Here is a 27,500-nt window from a genome sequence, read left to right as displayed (position 1 = left end):
AACGACAGGGAAAAAAAGAATAAAGTCACGCTATTTTTAAGGAACAAGACACCAATGATTTCAATAGGTAAAACATAATTATATTTAAATAAGAACTAATTTTGGGCCAGAGGTCGTAAATAAATGCACAAAAGTTATCTAGATTCTTCTAGAATATGGTACCAAAAGGGCAAGGGGTGGGTGCGCTTTAAAGAACTTAATTTCGAGGTTTTAAGCAATATTTTCTCCTTTTTTAGCTTAACATTTTCAGTTCGTATTGTATCGTTTCTTTTTTTACGGTACATGTGCTTATTTTTCTAGTTTTCTTACCCTGGGTTTTGGACAGCTTGCTGGAAGATGTAAATGAGAATGTAGCAACTGGACAATTTATATAGAGCTAGAGACAGAACCAGGTGGAGGCAATTGACAGCCCACGTCGAGGATATGGCACCTAGATAAATAGATTACCCTGGTTATTTCTGATCGCCTTTCTATCAATAGTGATTTTAAAAATTTCGGTTTCTCTGGAATTTACCTTTCTTTGGTTTGATACTGGGTGATATTAGCCAACTGATTTATCTGATATACAGTATATGTCCAGAGGGAGACCAGAAGCAACGTGAAGTTATTTCATGTTGGCTATAGGATGAAACCAATATTTAAAGAAGTTGAGAAACAGGCTGTCTCCCATCTAATATCGTTAAAAAGAATTAAATTTTGAGAAAGCTATTTTATTTCAAATTTTTGGAGACCTGTTATTTCTAAGTAAGTTATTTCAGGTTGGTAGTACTTTGAAATTTGTTCACATGTTTGTACTTCAGAATCTGACTTTTATCCTAAACTGATGGAGAAAAACCTGACCCTTATCAAACTCCATGTTCATAATCTTGATATAAGTATCTAACACCATTGTTCAATTGACTCAGTGTGCATGGTGTTTAGAATATTTAGTAATCCTTTTAGGCCGGTTGCCAGGACCACCCCAGGATATTTTCTGCTAATTTTTTAACTCACATTTTCTGATAACCTATGTCTTGGGCTATGTCAAGAACATAGCGACCACTCGGGGCCGTTCTCACATGAGGGCCAAAACCCCCTGTTTCACGCTACGCTCAACTCTGCCTCACATAAATCTACATTAAGTCTTTACTGTATATGATCGGTCAAACATATTCAGACTTTCGAGAAATTTTGCAAGGACGATTGTAATATATCAAGAAACATATGTAAGAAGCAAACATTTCAATAGTATAATATGTATTTCTAAAGTAATACAAAGTGTACACAGACAAACCTAAAATAAATCTTGATTTTAACATATTTCTCATTGCAAACGAAGTCCTGTAATTACATATTGCATTATGAATACGTCCTTGTTACATACGCCTTTTTTAGCCAAAGTTTACGTCATATCGAAATAGATACCAAAACTTTTCTATCCGTTTCAAACTGATAAATTCAAATAAGCAAGTGATGATTTTTTTTGTCCTGACAAAATTCCAAACTTGTTGTAAAAGATAAAGTGCCTTTAATTTTTCATAGAAAATTTGAAGGTATTTGTTCAAATGTAGTTCGAAATTAAGATTAATTATTTCTCTTAATTATTTGTTCATTTGTTTATTTACTTGTTTATCTACAAAGTTGCCAACGAGAGTGTTTTTGAATTGGTCGCTGCACATTGTTAAGCGTAAAAACAAATGCTTGAATGTTAGTGAACAAGTCCCCCCCCCCCAAAAAAAAAAGATGTCAAATAGTGATATTTGGTAAATACTCTATATTTTGTAAAGGTGACAAGGTAAAGGACTCTGGTGATATACATAGCTTGCAGAAGTTCCACTCAGATGCGTATAAAAACATTGAAGAAAAGGAAATTTAACTAAATGATGAAGATTTACTATGCAAAATAAGAGGACTAGATCTTTTCGCAAGGGAGACCTAATTTTATGAGTGCCGACCCAAGCAGTTTTTAGGGAGACGAATACCTCAGCAGTTTTACACCGTCATAGAAACTGAGGAAACGTCAGACAAGAATAGATGTGTAGAAAAAGCATTTTCACATCTACGATTTTATAAATAAAAAGTTATTCACAAAGATCGGGTTCTAAAGCTTTGTCGCTTAGAAATGAGTATAAAGAGAACCTATGCAATAATAACAATAATGAACAAGCTTGTGAAATAACTAGTCATTCTCAGATTAAAGATTGAACACTGTTCTGACCCTAAAGACAGCATAGACTTCTGATCATCCCATATAAAGACACACTGATATTTTGTAAATCTTTGGAATCACTGAAAACAATTGTTCTTTCTGCTTATGATTTGTGAGATGAAGACTGGATCAAAGAAGTTGGTTTGGGCTTTATACTTTATACTAAATTGCAATCTGTATTTACACTAATGTGTGGTAAGAGGGACCCATCAGATAGAGAATGAATATTAGTACTATCAGTTAGTCAAGGTATGTGTAAAGCAGCAACAGGCGGACAGTGGAAGATGAAAACGCATATCCTACTATGTATGACCCGCCGCCATCTCTTCAAATCTAAACAATTAACTACTTTCCAAAACAAATTAGGTAATTATGAGTCCTATGCTGTTCTCTTGAATTGGAAACTGTCCTGGCATATACATGGTTGAAAGTGTTTCGGTAATCATTAATAGTGATGTGGTTAAGGATCAACCTGAAGGAACAGTGTTTCATGGCGACTGAGACAACTTTGATCAGCTGGTGTCTGATGTTTATGGAACTGGATCAGTTCAAAGCACAGTTGGAATCTACATGGAAGAATTTGGATTCTGTAAAGATAATGGCCTGAAATTAGTCCCTCGTATGACTGAACCCATTCCTGAGAAAATTCAAAAGTATAGTTTAAGAGTTTCCACCATTCTACCGGAGAAAACGACCTGAAGAACCAACCCTCATAGAGCCCTCAAACTAAAAATTACAGCATCAAGATTCTGTTTTTTTCTAGATTATTGCTTGTCATATGCCCTTTGAAGGTCAATTTATCCCTGTTACATCGGGATCTGTGTCTAGTAGGCTACTGCCAATACTCAAAACTGTACGACAACAATGTTTGTATATATATATATATATATATATATATATATATATATATATATATATATATATATATATATAAAAATTTATATTTATATATATAAATATAAATTTTACACATTTAGATGTGTTTTTGATATTCAAATAAGCCATATATTTTTGGTACAATAATGTCTGGATTCTCTTAACGTTCTTGGGATCAGAGCCCCAGGCAAAATCACACAAAGACAACAGCTGACCGGCTGGGAGTCGAAACCTGGTCCAGGAAACTTGTATGAACATTAACATACCATTTGGCCAAGGTCTATAGATATAAGAGGTCTTCTCAGGCCACCTTAGTGCGCAGGTAGTCGGATGGTGGGAGTCGGGTGGGTCAGAGCGATGACGTCACTCAGACTTAACCGTGGCCGAGTAAGCTGTGGAACTTCCATAAGAAATAAAGGAACCATGCTTTCTGCTTTGTATTTTTCAATCTTTTCGAAGATTTATATTTTATTCTTTTTGGATAATAAAAGTAAGATTACAAATACATAACTTTATTACACTCAAACAACCAAACAAATATTTGAAATATGTCGAGCAACAGATAGTTTAAATTCATAAAATAGATAATGATATATACACAATATATATTTCAGTTATGTTCTATATCACGTTGCGAGCGTTTTCATTTTATTCTGCGCTTTTCTTGATGAACAAATATTCCTATTTAAAACACGAATTCTAAAAAATGTACGACATCTAACAAAAAATTTAATCACTTCGTATGGTAATGGGATATCATTGCTTTTAAAACACTCGCTAATTAAATCAGTCAATTTACCTGTCGCTCCTTTTCCAGGTTTTAGATATTTTTCCCCATGATGACAAAGAAAAATTCTTTCCATCGTTTTTAAATGAACCGAAAATTCTTCGCTTGGTTGTATTAGTTTTCCATCTCTTGAACTTATGGCACCAATCCACGTGCCATCTCCCTTCGTTGCTGCAGTTCCAAGGAATTCATATTCAGGAAACTTACGAGCTATATAACCACCTACATATTGTAAGCCTCCATCTTCCATTGCTTTCCCTAATGCTTCTTTTTCAGTGTCAAATTCTACATATTCATCATTTTGCAAATCATTAACAAATTCCACTGGCAAACAAAACACATTGCCGATAGACTCAGCTCTTTTTGAATAGAAGTTTCTTCATCTACAAAGGATGCCCTTCGTTCAACAGGAAAACTGAAAAATGAGCCTGACGTCATCATATCACTATTGCAACTTTCAACGTTGCAGTTTGATCCTAACAGTTTGCTGTCTTTTCCTAGAATGTGGGCTCTGACTCGGTGCTTGAATGCGACGGGTGATGGGTGTTGATGGCATACACCCATCTGTCTTATGCAGCCAAGTCACTAACCATGGCTACTACAGGAAACCCAGCTTTCTCAACCCGAATAATCAATTTAAAAAGGAGATCTTTTTTCATGTTAGTGTCGAAATTATCAGCTTCAAAGTGTTTACTACATATCTGAGCATTTCCCCCATCATTAAGATCGTCTCGTTTGCACAGCTGAATCCACTTTTCCTTGTAATGATGTTCTTAGGGAATTTATGAAAAGTGAGATCCTTACTTTTTCCTCCATATGAGAAGCATCCGAAAACTGCACAATTACCGGGCATTTTGTTATATATAAAACAGCTTTAATCAGTAAGGCGGAAGTGTACACCACGTTTGCTTGTAAACAACTGCCGGTCAAGGGGTGATCGACCTTTGGTATGCTTGGGTGGAAATAATCTATAGACATTGGCCGCACCTATAGGTCCTGCCTACGTCACAGTCTGTACCTGCGCAGAAGAGTCATATTTTTGGTCGGGGTTGAGAAGACCTCCTTAATCTATAGACCTTGCCATTTGGCAAAGTGGTATGTCAATGTTCATACAAGTTTCCTGGACCAGAGTTCGACTCCCGGCCAGTGAGTAGCTGTTGTCTTTGTATGATTTTGTCTGGGGCTCTGATCCCGAGGTCGTTAAGAGAATACAGACATTAATGTATAAAAAATATGAGGCTTATTTGGATATATATATATATATATATATATATATATACATATATATATATTTATATATATATATATATATATATATATGTATATATATATATATATATATATATATATATATATATATATATATACACACATGTATATATACATACATACATATATATATATATATATATATATATATATATATATATATATATATATATATAAATAATTACAGTATATTTTTAGATTTTTTAACTGGGAACCCTGCCCTGCCAGCGGGAAGGGGCTGCCCCGCCCTGCCAGCGGAATGGGGGAGCCCTGCCTGCCAGTGGAAGGGGGAGCACCGCTTGTCAGCGGGGAGGGGGGAGCCCCGCCCTGCCAGCGGGAAGGGGAGCTCTGCCCTGCCAGCGGGAAGGGGGAGCCCGTCCCTGCCAGCGGGAAGGGGGGAGCCCCGCCCTGCCAGCGGGAAGGGGAGAGCCCCCCCTGCCAGCGGGAAGGGGGGAGCCCCGCCCTTCCAGCGGGAAGGGGGGAGCCCCGCCCTGCCAGCGGGAAGGGGGGAGCCCTGCCCTGCCAGCGGGAAGGGGGGAGCCCTGCCCTGCCAGCGGGAAAGGGGGAGCCCCGCCCTGCCAGCGGGAAGGGGGGAGCCCCGCCCTGCCAGCGGGAAAGGGGGAGCCCCGCCCTGCCAGCGGGAAGGGGGGAGACCCGTCCTGCCAGCGGGAAGGGGGGAGCCCTGCTCTGCCAGTGGGAAGAGGGAAGCCCCGCCCAGCTAGCGGGAAGCGGGTAGCCCCGCCGACCCAACAATATAGTGTGCTTGTATCAAGCTTATTTTTTAAAAAATCATGAAGGCCTTTTGGAAATCCCTAACAGGCTTCAAAATCCGAAAGTCTTCAAAAAGTCTCCAATATGTCTTTCGTCCTCAATAGGAAAGTTGAATTCTTTCCTGTCTGAGCTCCAAACGATCTCTCTGTTAGGAGAAATATGGAATACCGGTGCATTCCCAAATTGGCTTCAAATTGTCATTCGTCTCATGCAGAAATGTTAGAAAAGGTAAAAAGATTTTGATTGTTTTATTGACCAACCCAAATTTGCAAGCTTTTATCATCGACTCACCATGAGGCTATTAAAAAGGAAACAAGATTTGGGTTTTGCAGAAAATGCTTTGGTGAAAGTTAAGAGAATTGTTGAGTGTGCTACTTTGAAAGAAAACCAAAATACCTCGTCATAAAGGGATCAATGACAAGTGGAATCAGAAAGGCAGTCTTGAAAAGCAAAACAAGAATCTTGAAGACTAATAACTGATTTATTTGAAAGGATTCGGACAGAAAATACAGATAGAAGAGGAAGACAGAAAGGAGAACGGTAGAGAAGAAATAAAGAATCCGAAAAGGAGAACTAGTTATTATTTGTTGATCACTTTACGATAGGGCGGATTTGAAAGGAGGAAGTAAAGTCCATAATGTTGATGATCCAAAAATAAAGATTGTGCAGAATAAGGTGGAAACTGCACAGAAGTAGAGAATATTGAAAGACCAGAGAAAGATCTAAAATTCTTCAATCGGAAGTAATTTCTTTTTCTCTCTAAAAAAGGAAGGACTTCCAAGGAGAGGCACTCCAATTGGACGTCTTCCTTTTAGGAATTCCTAACAGGCTCCCATCCGGAATAGTCTTCAAAATTCTCCCAACTCGTTGTTCGACTCCAATTTGTCTTTCGTCATCAATTGGAAAGTTGAATGCTTTCCTGTCAGAGTTTCAAAACATTCTTAGTCTCTCTAGTAGGAGAAATATGGAATACCGGTGCATTCCCAAATCGGCTTCAAATTGTCATCCGTCTTGAGCAGGAATGTTAGAAAAGGTAAAAAGATTGTTTTAATCGGTTTATTAATCAACCTAAATTTTCAAGATTTCATCAACGACTTGCCTCTGAAGCCATTAAAAAGGAAACAAGATTTGGGTGATGCAGAAAATGCTTTGGTGATGAAAGTTAAGAGAATTATTGAGTCTGCTACTTTGGAAGAAAACAAAACTACATCGTCAAAAAGGAATCAACGACAAGTGGAATCAGGAAGGCAGTTATGAAAAGTTAAACAAGAATCTTCAAGACTAATAATGGATTTATTTGAAAGGATTCGGACACAAAATACAGGAAGAAGAGGGAGACAGGAAGGAGAACGGGAGAGAAGAAATAAAGAATCCGAAAAGGAGAACTAGTTATTATTTGTTGCTCACTTTACGAGTGTGCGGATTTGAAATGAGAAAGTAAAGTCCATAATGTTGAAGTTCCAAAAATAAAGATTGAGCAGAATAAGGTGGAAACTGCACAGAAGTAGAGAATCTTGAAGGATCAGAGAAAGCTAAAGTTCTTCATTCTGAGTTAATTTTTTCCCTCTAAAAGGAAGAATTTCTAAGGAGAGACATGGACGTGTTCCTGTTAGCAAGTTTTTATAAGAAAAATAATTATCTAGGACCGACGAAGGAACGGGTTTGGGATCGGAGATTTTTAGTTTACGGCGCCCCGGATTTGAACTTCGGGCTCCAGTTTCGGTCGTCATTTTGTGTCAGCCGCATCATCATCTGTCTGTCATCAGTGTTCGTGTCATCTAACACAAGTAACAGCTTTTAAAAGATACAACCAACGCTCCGTTCCCCTTACGGGCTGCCAACGCAAGGGCCCGTGGTCCGCCAATCTAAATCAGCATCATCAGGAGAGAGAATTTGAGACACGAGACCTCTTACGGTCGTTATAAAAAGGATATTTTACTTGCAAAGGGATCAATGGTTCAATTGGGTTCCGTCGTCATGAAACGCCTTCAAGATGTTCGTCAAAAGAAATTCGATCAAGAAGCGAAACTGCAGGAGGAGAGGAACTGGTCGAACGAATATGCTGAGGAAAGAGTTCGTTGCCCTTAATCAGGACCTCTAAAAGATTGATACGCAATCGGGACGTCAAAACGAAAGTTAGCTTACGGGAAGAGTAGGATCGGGGTACCTTCACACGCGCACACACGTGTGTGTGTGTGTGTGTGTATATATATATATATATATATATATATATATATATATATATGTATATATATATATATATATATATATATATATATATATGTAAGTATGTATGTGTGTGTGTTTGCTGGATATTTTCTTAACTGTTACTATTTTGCTAATTTCTATGATAAATTAATTGATGGGGGAATAAAACATTAAAGGGGATTTTGGATACGTTTCGATATAGCTGACCATAACAGACTGTAAGTAGAGTATTGAGAAACTAGATCTTCTTCATTCCTGTTTTTCTGAGGCTAAACTAACTAGTTTAGCATTTAAGTCCTATAGAAATAAGACACTCTTCATGGATGTTGATGCTTATGGAGGTGTAGACTCAAATACTATTTTTCCCTCGTTGTTTATAAAGACCACTGATTTCTTAGCTCTTGAGTTGTCTGCTATTTTCTTCAAGTTATCAAATTATATGTGTATATATGTATATATATACAGTATATATATATATATATATATATATATATATATATATATATATATATATATATATATATATGTGTGTATATATATATTTTTATATATATATATATATATATATATATATATATATATATATATATATATATATATATATATATATTATAGTCACGAAAGGATAACTGAGTGTGTGTTTTCATTTTTCCTTTCGTGGCTATAATACTTGATTATTTTATGCTCATCACGTGCTAGCTTTTGTGATTTCTACACACACACCATATATATATATATATATATATATATATATATATATATATATATATATATATATATATATATATTATATATATATATGTACACATATACATATATAAAATGACAAATTTTGCACATTTAGAGGTGTTTTTCATATTTATGTAAGTAATATATTATACCACTTTAATATCTGAATTCTCTCTATACTTCGGGATCAGAGACCCAAGGGGGAATCAACTCAGATAATAGCATCTGGTCGGAATCGAACCCTGGTCCCTGAAACTGGCACGAAAATTGGTATTACACACACATAAACATATATATATATATATATATATATATATATATATATATATATATATATATATATATATATATATATAATGCCTGTTATAGAATTGGGGAATGTGTTTGAGTTAGCTCTAGCCTGCTGATTACCGCCCAATTTCCGTCACTGCCTTATTATCTGATTTTTTTTAATGTGGTTGGCCTAGAAAGCAAGCTCTTTGCATATGGAGATGGTGCTACTCTCCTGAATTTATATCTCAATATACTTCATACATAACAACTAATGTATCTGTTTCTAGTGTACTGTAGGACAAAGGCCTCAGACACGTCATTTCATATCTTGTTTTTTTTTCTGGCTCGATATAGTTAGATCATTATATTTTGTAGTCCTCCATATACCTTAAGTGCTCTGTAGAAAGATTTTCCCGTTTTTTTTTTTTTTTAAATCAACCAAGATATTTCCGTTAACTGGAATAGTGATATAGGAATGAGACGTAAATTGTATAAAAAAAAATCTAAGTGACGCCACTTATTCATGGAAGCATGCTTCACAATGCAAGTTTTTTTTTTATGTAGATTGTAATATCGAATAGTAAGTGAAATGTAATACAGTTCTCCAAATGCCCTCTCTCTGAATCCAGCTAATGAATATCTTGTCTTGGCTTCACGCAAATATCAAATAGTTCCAGGTTGGAATGGTCCAGTAAAGGTGTTTCATGCTGCTGCTCGGGAGCGATTTCTTTTTTGGAGGGATAGTGAGAAGCCAGGAACTAATATTGACAGTGTAAGACGAGCACCGGAGGGGAAGGCCATTCATTTTGAAAATAATGTGAATGTTTGATAAATATATGATTAAAGAATGAAAGAAAGGACCACAAATGATAAAGAGTGATATAGGGGAACAAAAATGTTAAATAATAAATACCTAACAAGCTCAGAAAATAAAATCTGAAGAATGAGAAAAATATCTAGAAATCCAAGGGTATAGCTCCTCAGCTGTGTGATTTAGTGATTGAAAGGGCAATCAAACATTTATTTTCGAGGTATTTTAATATTTGGTTTTTCCTTTTCCCGCTTATTGCATCAGCTGTTGAAATTATGGTTCAACTGCTATCTTGATAGGCGGAGGAGCTGGTATGGATGGCTATTGCTCGAACACTCCGAAGTAGAGCTTCACGGATAGTGATGCGTTTTTCACTCGTTAAGCGCCCATATACTTGATCACTGTAAATAGGGACTTTATCATACAGAGTTAAGCTTATTTGAATCAAGACTGAGGGGACGTTGTGCATGAAATTGATAAGAAGTCAGTTTGATCTCCAGGCAATGTAATTTCTCAAGATAAAGCTACTAGCAATTATATAATCATTGATAACTTGCAGTCACGATATCAGCATGGGGAATAATTTTGTGCTTATGCCATCTGCAAATGTATTTTTCCGACAATTTATAGGAGAATACACTTTGGGAAAATAGGTATATCATGGTTTCATAACAAAATTTCGGATAATTACGTCGTTCTGAGACAAAAAAGCTTGTGTTTTTTATATGATTTGTCAATAAAAAAATTTCTGATAGCCTTTGGCAGAATGTAATAGCGTCCTCATTTACCTCCACTTATTTTCGATAAGAAGTAATAAATTCTTATTGTATTCAAGGTTTTATGAAGTCATCAGTATATTTTGTATCCATCACTGATTATCTATTATGCAATGGTGATACTTAAATTTCGTTACTTATCAAACTTCCAACAACAACAACTACTTTATTTTTCTGCTGCTATCTTTTTACAAATCAACCAATAATGAATACGGTTAAAAGTATTTGCTAGAACACTAACGGTTATCAAATAATATTTAGGCAATGATATAATATCTTAAAGGCTGTATCAAGGATACTCATTTAACTTCTCTCCACACCCCCTAAATCAGAATTGACTTCTTTATTTCCTCAGTGTGTTCACTTGGCCTCTCCTACGGAAAAATTTTAATAATATATACTGTGTATATATATATATATATATATATATATATATATATATATATATATAATGTGTGTTTTTGTATTTGCAGGGGATAGTCGAGACGTCAAATGATAATAAAGAATTGAAATATGGCAGCACGATTTGTAAATTTTGTATGCTTTTGCTAACAAAGACAGCCCTTTACTGTCTTTGGTTCGCTAAGGTTCGATAGCTCCGCCCATTTCGTAGAAGTAGTAAGAAGAGCAACACCTTGTCTGTTTTGTCATGGGAACACTAGAGACATCTGACGAAAGATTTCCCCCGAGTGTCGGCGTTCTTTTGATTCTAAGTGTACAACTTTGGTGATCATGGCGGTACACAAACCCTTTCACCACGTTGAGGTATCTCCACTCAGAAAAGGATATATATATATATATATATATATATATATATATATATATATATATATATATATATATATATATATATATATGTGTGTGTGTGTGTGTGTGTGTGTGTGTACGCGCGTATGTGTGTATGTATAAAGATAAACTCTGCGTCATATCTTGCAAAGAACAGCCCCTAGAACGCCATTTCATTGGCACGACCTTGCAAAATTTGATAATTTGATTTTGTGGTTTTGCTTCCTTTTTTAAAGTATTTTTCTTTATTGGAAAATGTGACGGATTCTCATTTTCCTTTGTAGTGATAACAAGGAAATTATAATTAGACTCGTGCCAGAGTAGAAAATAAATAAGTGTGGTAAATGTACGTCACATACATCTTGCCTCTCCATTGCTGGGCAATGATTTCAAAAAGTCACAAAAGAAAATGGATAAGTTGTGTATCATTAAGACAATTATATGATAACTCAGCTATTTATACCGTATAGAGAAAACTTTTATTTGTAGGTTAATGTATTAATAAACTAAGTAGTAGAAAAACGTTTATTTTATTAAAACGAAAATATTCTCTACATTAATTTGCAAATTAAAGTGTATTAAGAAAAGGAAATGAACTTGGGCAAGACATATAATGAGAATGCCACATAATGGATGTACAAGAATAATAACAGAATGGGTCCCTATAGATTACAAACAAAGCATGGGAAGGAAAAGAAGACGATGGATTGACGAGCTAGGGAAATTTGCGGGTTTAGACTGGCATCAAAAGAACTTGAACACACGGGAGTGAAAGAACATGTCCGAGGCCTTTGTCCTGCAGTGGACTAGCAACGGCTGATGATGATGACATCCTTAAGAACTATTCTGGACCATTCATAGCTGAGAGAGAGAGAGAGAGAGAGAGAGAGAGAGAGAGAGAGAGAGAGAGAGAGAGAGAGAGTGTTGCAGTATGCTGGAGATTGGAATATGCATATTTTTTGGGCTCGAGCCATGTCGTCCTCATGAAAGTTCCTCATTGGCAGCTTCTACTTGGGATATTTACAGAAATATCTCACCCAAAAATAGATTTTTTCCTATGTCAAAATCCGTTTATTTCGTCCCGAAGCATTTAAAAGTAAAACAACTCATTGCAGTATATTCCCTGCCATAGAAGAGCGTTGGTGGAGAAAAGCGGCGAGCCAAGAGACTATGGCTCTTGTGTATTCATGACAATGCGTTCAATTTTCATTGCAACATTTTTTTTTCTCTGCAGCTCCCTGTTGTATTTATAAGGGTTCCGTGTGTCACTAAATCCGCTGCGTCTCAAAGCTAAACCAAACGGGATATTTAAAAGTATTCTTTGGGGGAGAATATTTCCAAGCCTATTACATGATTATGTCTACGGGTGGTATAAGGTACGCGGTTAGCTTAAAATACCTGAGTTTTCCATACCTGTCATATTTTGGTCTGCTGGGACAATGTGTGTCTTTGGATATCTTGGCTATCATAACTAAAACATTAACTACTGCACTTGGTAAGCTTAGAAAAGACTCTAGCTATGGTAAGCAGCTCTTCAAGGAGAAGGACAATCCAGAATCAAACCATTGTTCTCTAGTCTTGGATATTGCCATAGCCTCTGTACCATGGTCTTCCACTGTCTTGGGGTAGTTTTCTTGCTTGAGGGTACACTTAGGCACACTATTCTATCTGTTTCCTTATTTTCTTACCTCATTGGACTATATTTCTTGTTGGAGCCCTTGGGCCTATATAGCATCCTGCTTTTTCAATGAGGGTTGTAGTTTAGCCAATGATAATAATAATAATAATAATAATAATAATAATAATAATAATAATAATAATAATAATAATAATAATAATAATTATAATAATAATAATAATCAGAGATTTTTAACCTCCGCCAAAGGTTGATGGAGTCGTCCATGACCTAAGATATATCTGTGGTGGAAATTTCGTTAAACTTCGTCAACTTGTTTTAACATCATCTTTAAAATGTAAATCCAGATCTAGAATCTGGATTCGGATCCGGGTCATCTTCAAAATTTAATGGGGTTGCATATGACACAAGATCTACCTGTTGTGAAAATTTCGTCAAAATCCGTCAATTTGTTTGGACCTTATCTTTAAAATTGTGAAAAATGCAAAATCTGATCTAGAATTCGGATCCGGATTATCTCCAAAATTTAGTCGGGTCGTCAATGACCTAAGATCTATCAGTGGTGAAAATTTCGTTAAAATCCGTTGATTATTTTGATGTAATCCTGTCCTCAGACACACAGACAAATAAATAAGAAAAAATCCAGATCTAGACTCCGCGTTTGGTACTGGATCAACTCCAAAAGTTAAAGGAGTCGTCCATGGCCTAATATCTGTGGTGGAAATTTAGTCAAAATCCGTCAATTTGTTTTGACGTAATCTTTACAATTGTGAAAAATGCAAATTCTGATCTGGAATTTGGATCCGGATCATCTCCAAAATTTAATGGGGTCGTCCATGACCTAAGATTTATCAGTGGTGAAATTTTCGTCAAAATCCGTTGAGTAGTTTTGAAGTAATCCTGTCCACAGACAAATAAATAAATAAATAAACCGACTCGAAAACATAATCTCATTGTCGAAGGTAATAATAATATCGTACTACATAAAAAGAATGAAATAATTACTGGGTAATGCAGTCAGTTACACTTGAAAGTTGAATGGCCTCACGGGCCCCAGCGACTGATAATACAGCCCAAATTCATAAATTCCTTCCTTAGGGAAAAGGAAATAGAAGAATAAAATGCAATAAAATTACCAATTCACCCACATACACCGTGATTGTTAGTCTGCGTCTGTTTGGACACCTGCTGGATAATGCTTGAACGTTCGTGGATTTGAGATTTAAATTTGGCGAATATTACAGTAAAACTTATCTGAATTCTGTGGACTCTATATTAAAACTGGTGAAAAAAAAAAAAAAAACTTTGCTTGTCCCGTATATGTGCGTATTGATCTATACATTGATCCGTTAATTTTCCGTGCTACTTTACAGATCAGGGAATTATCATAAAACTTAAAGCATTATAGTCGATTCACACTTGTCAGTGCAGTATCAGTGACGTGTCAGTTCAGTGTCGGTGACACCCGTGAGTCTTTAGTGACAAATTGCGCGCATATATGCGTCGTACTTCGCACAGTGTGAAATCAGTGATTTCCAAGATAGCAAATTTTTAGACGTAGAGTTAGCAATGATTGCCATAATCCTTATTGAAAAGGAAGAAGCTGAGCATAAGGGGAAAGTGGGTACATGAAGCGTGGAAGAAAATAGAAAGCAAAAAGTTTCTTACTCTGTACAAGGGAATAATTGATGATTAATTACTATTTTTCAGTACTTTAGAATGTCGGAAAATGCTTTCAGCATACAGCTCAAACAGGACAGGAAGATTTCGCACCGATTCTATAAGTAGTTCGTCATTCATATTTTCTTGAGAGACGTGCAACACTCCTCCGATGTCCTCAAAAAACTAAAACTAAAAATCGGCGTCGACGGAAGTGACACTGACCGTCAAAACACGGTATTGGCTTCTTGTAATTTATGGTGTGGCGTCCTTTTCTGTGCAAGATTAACTAGCAATGAATTTGTGTATATTTTGAATAATAACACGCAATATGTGCCCATTCATTTGTTTTCTCGAGGTGGGTCAAAGTGGTCAACAACGTCCCTAGGAGGGACTTGAAACCTAAAATTATTATTATTATTATTATTATTATTATTATTATTATTATTATTATTATTGCACCAGACATGCGTAATTGTGGCAACCTAAATCAAAATAATATCTTTTTTTTCACTGACTTTTGTAATGCCCCTACTGAACGGAAGATGAGCCATGCATGTTATACTCTTGCACCTTTAGATTTGATTATGATTTTTTATCATTCAATATGTATCACATTGTTTATATCCATGATTTTTAGCCCTGATGATGGAATAGATGATTTCCCGAAAGCTTGATAATCTAAATAAATGTAGTTCTAAATTCTAAAGTTTCTGCCTTTGTTCGCCTTCCGTCTATATAATGTATATATGACACACATATATCTATACATATATATATATATATATATATATATATATATATATATATATATATATATATATATATACATATGTATATAAACTGCCATCAATATATGAACAATTGTACTCATTGTGTTTAAATAGTTAACTAACTTTAAAGTTCACTTTTCATCAATAAATCATTAAAAAGAATCTAATGTCATAATTGCACTGGAAATCAAAGAGAGAGAGAGAGAGAGAGAGAGAGAGAGAGAGAGAGAGAGAGAGAGAGAGAGAGAGAAATCACTAACACTAATTGTTATATCAATAACATCAGAGACGGAGGTGAATCCTCTGAACACCCATACTCTAAAATAACATGTAAATAATATTGACTTAACACTAACAGCAGAAAGCCATAATCAATCAGAAATCCAGTTTAGGTTATTTATCTCCTTTGACACATTCTCACGATTAAGGACTGCCTTTAAAGGTTTAAAGGCCGCCCATGAAGGGCAGAGGCAAGGGACCGTGCCATTGCCCTAGCAAGCAGGTCGATGACCTAGAGACTGACCATATATACATATGATCAGCGCCCAAGCCCCCTCTCCACCCAAGCTAGGACAAGAGAGGACCAGGCAATGGCTGTTGATGACTCATCTGGTAGACCTATAGGCTCCCATAAACACCCCATCATTAGCTTACTAGGACGGTGAGGTTGCAAACACTAAAGGAACCAATGAGTTTGAGCGTGACTTGAACCCCAGTTTGGCGATCACCAGGCAGAGGCCTTACCAATAGGCTGCAACAACCCCAAAAGTTTAGATGATTGGGTACAAACAGGGAAAGTAACATAATATGAAAAAAAAAAACAGTAAAATAGCTAATTAGCAAACAGAAAGTAGAATATGAAAACGTAAACAAGAAAGTGGTAATCAGTGAAACTTTTCTCAATTTACTCAATATAAAAGTTTTTTTTTTTTTTTTTTTTTTTTTTTTTTTTTTTTTTTTTTTTTTTTTTTTTTTAACACCAAACTTAAACCCGAGAAGTTCCACCAATTCAAATTTTATTCGAAAGATAATATAATAATTTGGTGAAAGGCTGAACAAAACTGACATATTTATTCATATATCTAGGGATAAATAATATGCGTATGTAAATGCATTTCTGCATGTGCGTCTTCTTCTTTCTCACCGTTACCCCTATATTAAGGGGTCGGTTGCCTGATACGCCCTTTCCAATACCTTCTATCGAAGGCGTTCTATTCCACCAAACCTCTTCTCTCCATACCATGCTTCACCTTTTCTCCCCATCTAATTCTCTGCCTCTTTCTTGATTTTCTCCCCATAACAGGTTCCTCCCTAGCCCTCCTCGCTCTCTCCCCACCATCCATTCTCAACACGTGTCTGCACCATCTCAGTCATGACATTCATCATCTCTGTAAGCTTTACTACACCTGGCATATTCTTGTTTCATCATTTTCCAATCTTTGAAGCAGTGATATTCCCATAATCCACCTCATCATTCTCAAGCTTTGCTTCTTCTTTTCGTCTTAAAGCCCAAGTTTCTGATCCATACATCAACACTGGCCTCATTACTATGCAATAGATTTTGACTTTTACATTGATTGACATTTTCCTATCACATACCACGCCTGCTACCTCCCTCCAGTTTCCCCATGCTGCTTTTATCCAATTATCAACTTCAGACTCACATTCTCCCCTCCTGATTTATAGCAGATCCCAAGTACCTAAATGGTTCTACCTGTTTTGTAACTGTACCTCTACTTTCATGTATGGATATCATGTCTTTACCTTCCTTACTGCTCACCATAGCTCAGTTTTATCCACATTTACCCTCAAGCTACCCTTTTCCAAAGTCTCATGTCATGTGCGTATGCATGCATAAATATGTATACATATTTATGAATATATATTTATATATACGTATATATGCAATAATCATATATATTCTTGATTTTCCATACATACACTATATATATATATGTGTATATATATATATATATATATATATATATATATATATATATATATATATATATATATATATGTATATATATATATGTGCGTGTGTGTAAGTTTATACTTACATGCATACATGCGTGTACGATAACTAAGCAGAATCAGGAAGTTGCAAATATGTGTGAGAAAAAGAATATTTGTATATGCTATTTATACACTATATAACTAAAATCCCGAACCCTGGTATTATGAAACATACATCCGCCTGATCTTGTTAATTGAGAATCGGATGGTTTCCAATGACGAAATAAATTTGTGATATGTGCAAAGCAAAATCGTGGGTATTTCACGAATCCGTAATGTAACAAAAAACTTCCTTATTTGGTTAACCCCATCAGAGAAAAAGCTTCCACAAAAACTTCGGATGAGCGCTACCGGCATGGAAAAGTTATTACATGTGTTCAATATGTGTGCCGTATTTAACCATCCACAATGAAGTCACCTCTGTCTCGCTCCGGCTAGCAGAAGAGAGTCCCGTGGATCGCTCCTTATAAGGCCTGTTTACAAGACTTTTACGTCCAACCCCTTTGCAACGCCTCCCTACCCCTCTTCAGCCATGATCCTCCTTTTTAACTTTCACCCTTCTAGCCCAGTCCCTAGACTATAAATTCCCCGTCATCTAACTCTTATTCACGCATTCACCCTCACCCCCCTATAACTATAACTTGTCACATTTGCTATTTGTCCTCTGCGAACATGATAAAAACAGAAGACACGCAGATACTGAAGCAAGAACATTAAAAACATCAAAATTATGAGCTCAATTCAATTATTCTTGTAGATATGTCCATATAGATATATAGGTAATCATGAAGATACTAAAAGGAAAATTTAACAAATCACAAGAATATTTTCATATTCACAGCAGTATGGTCGTATACTTGAATTTTATAAGTATCCTTCATGTATTAAATCCTGCCTTTATATAGCAACATAACATCTGATAGTTGAAGCGAGGGAGAGTTTCACACTATATTGACGTTGCCTTCTTCGGAAGCAGAATTCAACCTCTTAAGAAAGTCAGGAGGAGCCCTTTGAGCTGGAAGGGGAATAGCGACCATGTATGGCCTCTCATTGTGTAAAGCTAATCTTGTTATCCATGACGCGGCGCTCACGCCACCCCAAGCCCTGCAATAAAAGAGGGAACCCGGTACAGAAGGTAACATTCTATCGCTAGAACTTCTGCGCTGCTGAGGAAATATTGGTTTTTACTGTGTGAATCTCATAGTGTCCACAGCTTTCGGAGAAACTTTAATTTCTATTTCTGGTGCATTTGATCTAGTTTCTGTCAAGAATGTCTGAAGATAAAGAAATTTCGGTAGGAAGCCCTGATAGCGGGGTTGAAGAAGCCCTGGCTGCTTCTATAAACAAATTGCTTCTTGATAACGGCGAGACTGGCAAGGGTTTGTCAGAGGAGAAGGAAGTTGATGAAGTCATCGTATCGGAGAAATCAAGCAGTGGCAAAAAGGTCGTCATCATACAAAGTCATCCCCGTCAGTATCGAGGAGCCTCTGTCAGTTCTGATGATGCGATGCCCTCACCTGGAGAGGACCCTGGTTTCAAGACGAAGGACGAACGCTTAGATCTACTAAGAGACTTGCTAGAAACGTACTTCAGTGACAACTATCTCACTCGCGACATCTTTTTGTTGAAGCATTTCCGCAAGAGTAAGGAAGGATGGATCTCCCTCAAGTTCATGGCATCTTACAAGAAGATCAAAAGGACCGCCAAGAACAGGGCAGAGGTAGAGGAAGCTATACGGATGTCGCCTTTACTGGAAATGAACGACGAAGGAAACAAAGTGAGACGCTTGGCTCCATTCCCGGCCTGCATTGATGAATACATCCCCACTCGCATGTGCCTCATGGGTCCCTTGCCAAGGGACATGAGGAACCTGGTTACTCTTTCGGACTTCCTCAGTAAATACGGCGAGGTCGCCTCCCTACAGGTGTTACGACCAGGTGTTAACATTCCAGAGTCTCTCTTGTCTACAGCCAATAATTTCCCACAGATGCGAGACCAGTGGTGCGCTCTCGTAGAGTTTGACGAAATTAAAGCCGCTGGAAAACTGGCCTCTGATATCGCCGACAGGAAGGTGAACAACGGCCTCACGTGGGCCATGGAACTGGTCATGCCATGGAAGAACAGAAAGAACAGTGAGCGCCAGGAGAATACTATCAGTACTGAAAGCGCCAGAAACCGCTGCCGATCGTGCCCCTCATCTGGGTATTCTTCGCCGTGCCAAACCCCAGAGCAGTCTCCACTTGGTTGCCCAGGAAGGCACACTGAATACCGAGGTATGAGCAAACGCGAAAGAATTATGACAAATCGAGGATGCCAAGGAAGTTGTTGCCAACACACTCATTTTCCAAGCAACTGCAATTCATGCTGCAAGACGGTTTACCATCAGCGTGTCCACAGATTAAGCGAGAGCGGCTCTTCTTACCGATCTCCCAAGAGAAGCTCTTCTCATATGACCGCCGAAACTTGCGAGAACTGGCGAACCGCTCCGGTGATTCATTAGAGGAAAATGATACACAGGGCCTCTAAAGTTGGCCTTTAAAAAAATAACATACGTGAAAACGCAACATTATAAAACCCATTGTGATGTGTATTAACGCAACAATAGTTTAAGCTTCTTGATAGTTAAATTCAAAATTTTTTCATCAAAATATTGATCTTCCTACATCATTTATAACTCTACACTTTGATATACAACTTAACAACCACTCAACCTCCATTCTTATTTGCTTCTCATATCTGTGTATGAAGAAATAAAATCCTCATAGGGTTAATAAGTTTCTCATTCGTCGGTATAAAGACAGCTAGTTTAGTTATAGTTATCAATATTGACCCATTTTTGTATTACCTGTGAATGTAAACTTTATATGAACATATGCAATATGTTAACCATTAATTTCAAGTTGTTTGTAACGTTGTCAGATTATATTTTATTTAAATCTAATTAAGGTAATTATTTGACCTGTATAATTCCATGTTGACCCATCGTAATCCTCGATACTAAATTGAATATGAGATAATAAATGTTACATGTAAATGTGATTATTCATCTTTGTTTTATTCATTCTTTATCCAGTCAGTGCTCTTATATTCGAATTTCAACTCCAAAAGAAATGCACTAAGAAATAAATACAGACACGTAAAAATAAACACACGTATACAAAGACACTTATATGTGTGTATATATATATACATACATACATGAATTAAATCGTCTGATTACACACACACACACACATATATATATATATATATATATATATATATATATATATATATATATATATATATATATATATCCACAACTCTACACAATTAGCTCTTAAACTTGTAAGTTCTTTAATATTTTGTGTTTTCTATTGGAATCCTTAAATAAGATATTTGGGTAAGAAAAAAAATCTACGAGTGGAAGAGAATTATGTATATTTCTTTCATAGACGTTTGGAAATACACACATACAGTGTATGTATATATATATATATATATATATATATATATATATATATATATATATATATATATATATATATATATATATATATATATATATATATGTATGTATGTATGTATATATATGTGTGTGTATATATATATATATATATATATATATATATATATATATATATATATATATATATACATACATATAGCTGTATTATTAGAAAGGAAACTACTTTAATAGTTATTAAGATTGCTATTATAACTAGTTAATCTCCAACCCTTCTGGGAAAAGCAGGGTGCTGTAAGCCCAAGGGCTCCAACAGGGAAAAATAGCCCTGTTATGAAAGAAAATAAAGAAATAAATAAACGGCAAGAGAAAAAAAGGCTCAATTAATGTAAAATATATCAAGAACAGTAACAACATTAAAATAGATTTATCCAACATAAACTAAAACGTTATTTATTGAGAAAAATAATTAAAAATATCATAAGGCAAAATGGTCCCATTTAACTTGGAGTAAAACTATTCTCAGTTGATAAGGTTCATTATATATGGTCTTCAAATCTACTAATGAAATTATACATAAATGCGCATTTACAATCACATCTAATTACGTGTGGAACATAAGTTATGATTGTATCTAAAACTGAACATAAACTTTATCATTATCACGATTATTAAATTAAATTTATTATCATTATCATTATATGAATAATACCAAGTTTTACAGCAAATAATTAAGAAATAAACATAAAATGTTAAACTCCATTCCCTGGCATCTGACCTAGATTTCATAATCTGATCCAAATAAATAAAGATTTTACCCTGCCAAACCTAAATAAGCATTTAATAAATAGGAATAAACAAATTGAAAGTAAACGATTAAAACTATTATGTAAGAATTCAAAATATCGTCATGAGAAAGAATTTTGATAATAATTTCAATAATAATCTTAAAGCTGCAAAGGTATCCCTGGAACGTGACTGCTGGACGTGACAAGCAAATGAAGAGTGCTTGAATTGGGCTCACAGAAAGCAAGCTAGAACTTTACACTTCTATTCATGACGTCGCACTAAAGGTCAACATTCCACAGACTTATCGACGAGTGAATAAGGATCTCGTGAGCAATGCAAATTTCTATGTGATTCGGTTCTAATCAATACGATGACAATGCTATTCAGATTACTTTGTTTAAACGGGTGTTTATATCCTTAATTTGGACTCGAGTTATTATTTTCATTCTTATCTTTGATATGTATTTATTTTTATAATTATCATTCTTATTATTAATATTTGTATTATCAAATAATCTCAACCTTAGTTGGAAAATCAGAATATAAAAGGCTTGGGGCCCTTTTATGGAAAAGGAAATACAAAGCAAACAACATTAAAGAAAAAGTGACAAGAGTAATTTGTATCATAAAAATTAAGTAGCAGAGGTTTTGCTTCGATTATTTTCATTTTGAGACCCGTTTTTACGGGCTAGGTAGAAAAATATTCAAGATAAAAGCACACATCTCATTTCAGTGTAATCGTATTCCCGCGAAAGCGATAAAATTTTATTGTAAATATCTCTGAATAACGTACGCTCTAATATATGACTCCTCTCCTTGAATTTGCGATTGGGAATCTTGCTGATCATCCTTTACTACTGTACCATATTAAAAACCTTTGCATAAAAGGAAATTACTCAGACCGAAAATAGTTTATATATGACAGATCTATTTTAACGTTTTTACTCATCTTTAAGTATTTTATATTATTCGTTGCCTATAATGTATTTTATTTATTTTCTTAGTTTCTTTCCTCACTTATTATTTTTTTCCTGTTGGAGTCCTTGGGCTTATAGTATCGTTCTTTTCCATTTATGATTGTAGCTTAGCTAATTATAATTTGAAGAATTGGTGAAAGTTAATTGTGAAAATATTGAGATAACAATCATATGAATTAATAACAACAATACCAATAAAAATATGATGATAATAATAATGATAATGATAATAATAATAATAATAATAATAATAATAATAATAATAATAATAATAATAATAATAATAATAATAATAATAATAAAGTAAGAAGAATGGATTGTTGTATTAACAAAAATTAAAAGGTAAGCAGATTAAACAAACAAAAAATCTTAAAGAATAGTCATATCAGAGAACCAGAGTCCATATATGCATTGATGATTTGAGACTTACCGATGCCAACAGAAAATAATCAAAGAACTATAACGATACATTTGGTATTCATTTATATTCCAAACTTACTTTTGTACCTCTTGAAAGACAAGGCTTGAATGTAATCACTTGCGCATATATATATATATATATATATATATATATATATATATATATATATATATATATATATATATATATATATATATATAATATATATATATATATATATATATATATATATATATATATAAATGATAATGATGATATATATACTCTTTCAGAGTGAGAATACCTTAACGTGGGGAAAGAGTTTGTGTATCGCCATGATCAGCAAAACTGTACTAGGCATGATCACACAAACTAGGTTGGTTTGCTCTGAGCGATCAAATTAAAGTCTCACCATCACCAATTCGCACTGGCCACTGTGGTGATGAAAATGGCCAATAAGTCTTAGACCTTTGTCCTGCAGTGGACTAGAAACAAGGACATTTGTTGTATGTATGTATGTATGTAAGTAAGTATGTATGTGTAAAGACAACAAATGCAGTCGTTTCTTGTCCACTATAGGACAAAGGCCTCAGACATGTCCTAATTCATGTCTGGGTTTTGATCATTTCTTCATCTCAACGCTGGCCATAGCTGATGGGTGATGTTGGGAGACAAGTCTGGTCGCTCACAGCAAACCAACGGAGTATCGGTGGCCGTGACCAGTACAGCTTTGCTGATCATGGCCATACGCAAACCCTTTCACCACGATGAGGTATCCTCATTCAGGAAGAGTATATATATACTATCATCATCATCAGCCATTACTAGTCCACTGCAGAACAAAAGAATCAGACATGTCCTTTACTTGCTTGTGGCCATGTCCATTCTGTGCCAGTCCACACCCGCAAACTTTCTTAGTTCGTCAATCCATCGTCTTTTCTTTCTTCCCTGCTTCTTTTGCAATCTCTAGGGATACATTCTTTTATTGTTAATATCCATCAATTGTCTGTCATTCTCATTATATGTCCTGCCCATGTCCATTTTTTCTTACATGTTGTTAGAATATCCTCTACTTAAGATACAATATATATATATATATATATATATATATATATATATATATATATATATATATATTATATATATATATTGTATATATATGTATATATGTATATATGTATATATATATGTATATATATATATATATATATATATATATATATATATGTGTGTGTGTGTGTGTGTGTGTGTGTGTAGCAGGACACTTGCTCTTTATTTTATAAGAAAAAGGGGTATCTGTGTGTGTGGTACGACCCAAGAATATTAATGGTGGGCTAACCCTCAAACCTGCATTCTTTGGTGTACATCAGACTCAACAGTTCCACCTTTGGTTAATTAAACCATACAGCTCTGTCACTCACTGTCCAAAGGAAAAGGCAACCCTTTTGGCTGATGTGTTTGACAGTGAACAGAATAAAGAGAAACTTTATCGTCTTCATCCCTATTTTCCTGAAGCTAAACTAATTACAGTAGTTTAGCTTTTCGGTGCCTTTAAATTAAATCACTTGAACTGGACCTTGATGCTTATGGTGGTGTGAACGCAAATAGTATTTTTATTTTCTATTCATAAAAATAGCTGATTTCTTAGCTCCTAAGTTCTGTCATTTTTGCAAGTTAGTAAGAAAAGGTTCATTATGCACTTGTTGGAGAATTGGGGTATTGGGTAAATGTTTTTGTGGTAGCTCCAGCTCTGCTGGTTAATGCTAGATTTCCACAACTTCCATATTATCTTGAGTTTTTTAACATCTTTTGGAAAAAAAAGTCTAAATAGGTGAGCTGAAGGTAATCGTATGTTCCCTAGTTTACAGTTAGGCATTGCAGCATGTGATGCCCTTCTTACAATTTCCAATGATTTAAAGAAATCCCTTGATTTTGGTCAGAAAGCTCATATGATTGGCCTTTATTTTAGTGTTGCCTTTGGCCGTGCTAATTATAAGGACCTTGTTTTCAAACTCAAACAAATGGGAGTAGGTGGGCCTTTTCTTATCATCATTATTCAATTTTCAAGTAATAGACAGAAAAGAGGAGATATTGATGGTTACCATTGTGACTACAGGAATATTATATATAGCATTTTTTAGGGTAGCAATCTCGGCCCATTACTCTTCATAACTTATATGCATATGTGACTTGGCCGTGAAAACAAGCTTATTGCCATGTGCAGATGATACTACTCTGGATCAATTCCATCTCCAACGGTTGCTGAATCCCTTACTAGAGATTTATCTGAAATGAGTGCAAGGTGCAAATTATGGGGCATGAAGTTACCCAACGTTTGATTGTAAGCAGGCCAAGAACGTTGGCTGCCCATCATCCAGTAATGCCTCTTTAACTATATAGTCTACAATTCATTTAAAGTTCTAGGACCAATTCTTGATTGCAAATTCACTTTTCAGGACATCAGGTCTGTTTCTTCTTCAATTTGTTAAAAATTTTGGACACTGAGAAAGTCTTTTAACATGTTTGGTGATCAATCATTCATGAGGAAATGTTTTAATTCTTTCATCCTGTCATGTTTTTAGTATTATTCTCATGTCTGATCTTCAGCCGCTGACTCTTGTGTTAATTTGTTGGACAAAAACTTGTAGTTTATTAAATTTCTTATTCCTGATCTGATTTTTATACAGGATTCCGTCGTTGAGTTATTTCTTTGTGCATATTACATAAAATTTTTCGTTATTCTGACTATCCTTTGCATTCAGATCTTCCTAGACTGTACAATCCTGTAAGTAGTATTTGGAATGCAGTTAATTCTCACAGTCTGGCCGTCTCCATTATAAGGCTCAATTGTACACAGTATTCTAGAATTTTTATTCTAGCTGTAACCAGAATGCGGAATGATCTTCCTGATCACAGAAGGTTCATCCAAGTTTGAGGAGTTGAATGAAGAATTTGGCTGTAACTGCATTTTGCTGTTCTCATTACCAGAGAGAAACTGTTTAATAGCTGAAATTTTCGCCTTTACCCATAATCAAATACATTCTGAAATTATTTACATAACTCGCATTAAATTGCAATGAACTTCAAATCAGTAAAACTATAAAGCTGTGTTACAAAATTAATGTTAATTGAACACACATTAAATAAAAAATCAGGCAATTAGTATGAATCGAGAGACCACTAGATATCGGACTATATCAACAAATTAGAAGATTACGACATTTTCTCATTGTAATGTAAGTGATACCACGGATGCGCCCACCATTCTGCCCAGGTGCGTGCTAATGAGATGTGAATCAGCCTATGTTAAGAATTGCCTCCTAACAAGATATGGAGCTAATGACTCTATAAAGCTTCTATTGTAGTTATTTCTCACTGTCTTCACTTCGAAAAAAGAATATCTTTAATGCATTAGTTTAGTTTTACTTATATGGTCCTGTATTTATAAGAGTAAGGTCAAGTAGTTCAGCTTCTCCTTGCCGGTAGGAGCCTCAAGATCGAACATTAGCTACTGCATGGTCTACGGATACTGTGGGCTACGGTAGGAAATAAAACTCTCATTCTCTTTCTTTTGACATAAGTAGTGAATTGTGTACCTTGTAGGTAGACGACTGCAGATGGTCACTTGGATTATGTAAAAAAGAAAGCAAATACAGAATACTCATACGGCAAATGCTTGTTTTCAACTGACCTCTGTTGGGGTCTTGTAATTGCCCAACGTAGTATATGCTCATCAGTGTTTGTCAGCAACTTTATAACACAGTGAGAGAGAGAGAGAGAGAGAGAGAGAGAGAGAGAGAGAGAGAGAGAGAGAGAGAGAGAGAGAGAGAGAGAGAGAATACCGTAAGATTATATCGGAAGTTAACAGCTGTCGATAAGATAAGAGATTTAATTTTCACGATAAAAGGAAAACACGAATTACCGTCTATCACGATAGAACAAGATATGAGGATATTTTGTAGATAATAAATGCAATTCTTCATTACAGTAGAGGAAATAATTAATATATATGATTTTTCTTTGATTTCGTTAGAAAGACCATTTTTGGCCACAATAGACCAAAATAGTGAGAAGAGATTTCTTACTGCGTTACAGAAAAACCAGAATTGATATTACAAAATCATAATTAAAGATTAAAGATAATCTTACTTACCAAAAAGCGAAAAAATATATTATTTTATCGCAATGAAAAGACAGAGACGAAACTTATGATGTCACGATAACCAGACATGAAAAAAAATCGTTGTCATCACAATAATGCAAAAGCAGAGATTCTTTCTATCATATGGTAGCATTCTAAGATCAATAGAAAGTTTGTCAGATACATTGCC

General features: G+C 35.3%; 1 protein-coding gene across 1 annotated transcript; it reads left to right on the top strand.

Moving 5' to 3' along the window:
* The first annotated feature begins 18,681 nt into the window (after window positions 1–18,681).
* LOC137626329 (uncharacterized) lies at window positions 18,682–20,602 on the top strand. Its single transcript, XM_068357403.1, has one exon. The coding sequence runs from the start codon at window positions 18,829–18,831 to the stop codon at window positions 20,056–20,058; it is 1,230 nt and encodes a 409-aa protein (XP_068213504.1). The 5' UTR covers window positions 18,682–18,828; the 3' UTR covers window positions 20,059–20,602.
* The last annotated feature ends 6,898 nt before the right edge of the window (window positions 20,603–27,500 follow it).

This window comes from Palaemon carinicauda, chromosome 33 (assembly GCF_036898095.1).
Source record: "Palaemon carinicauda isolate YSFRI2023 chromosome 33, ASM3689809v2, whole genome shotgun sequence".
Lineage (NCBI taxonomy): Eukaryota > Metazoa > Arthropoda > Malacostraca > Decapoda > Palaemonidae > Palaemon > Palaemon carinicauda.
This window is presented reverse-complemented; position numbering and strand designations above follow the sequence as displayed.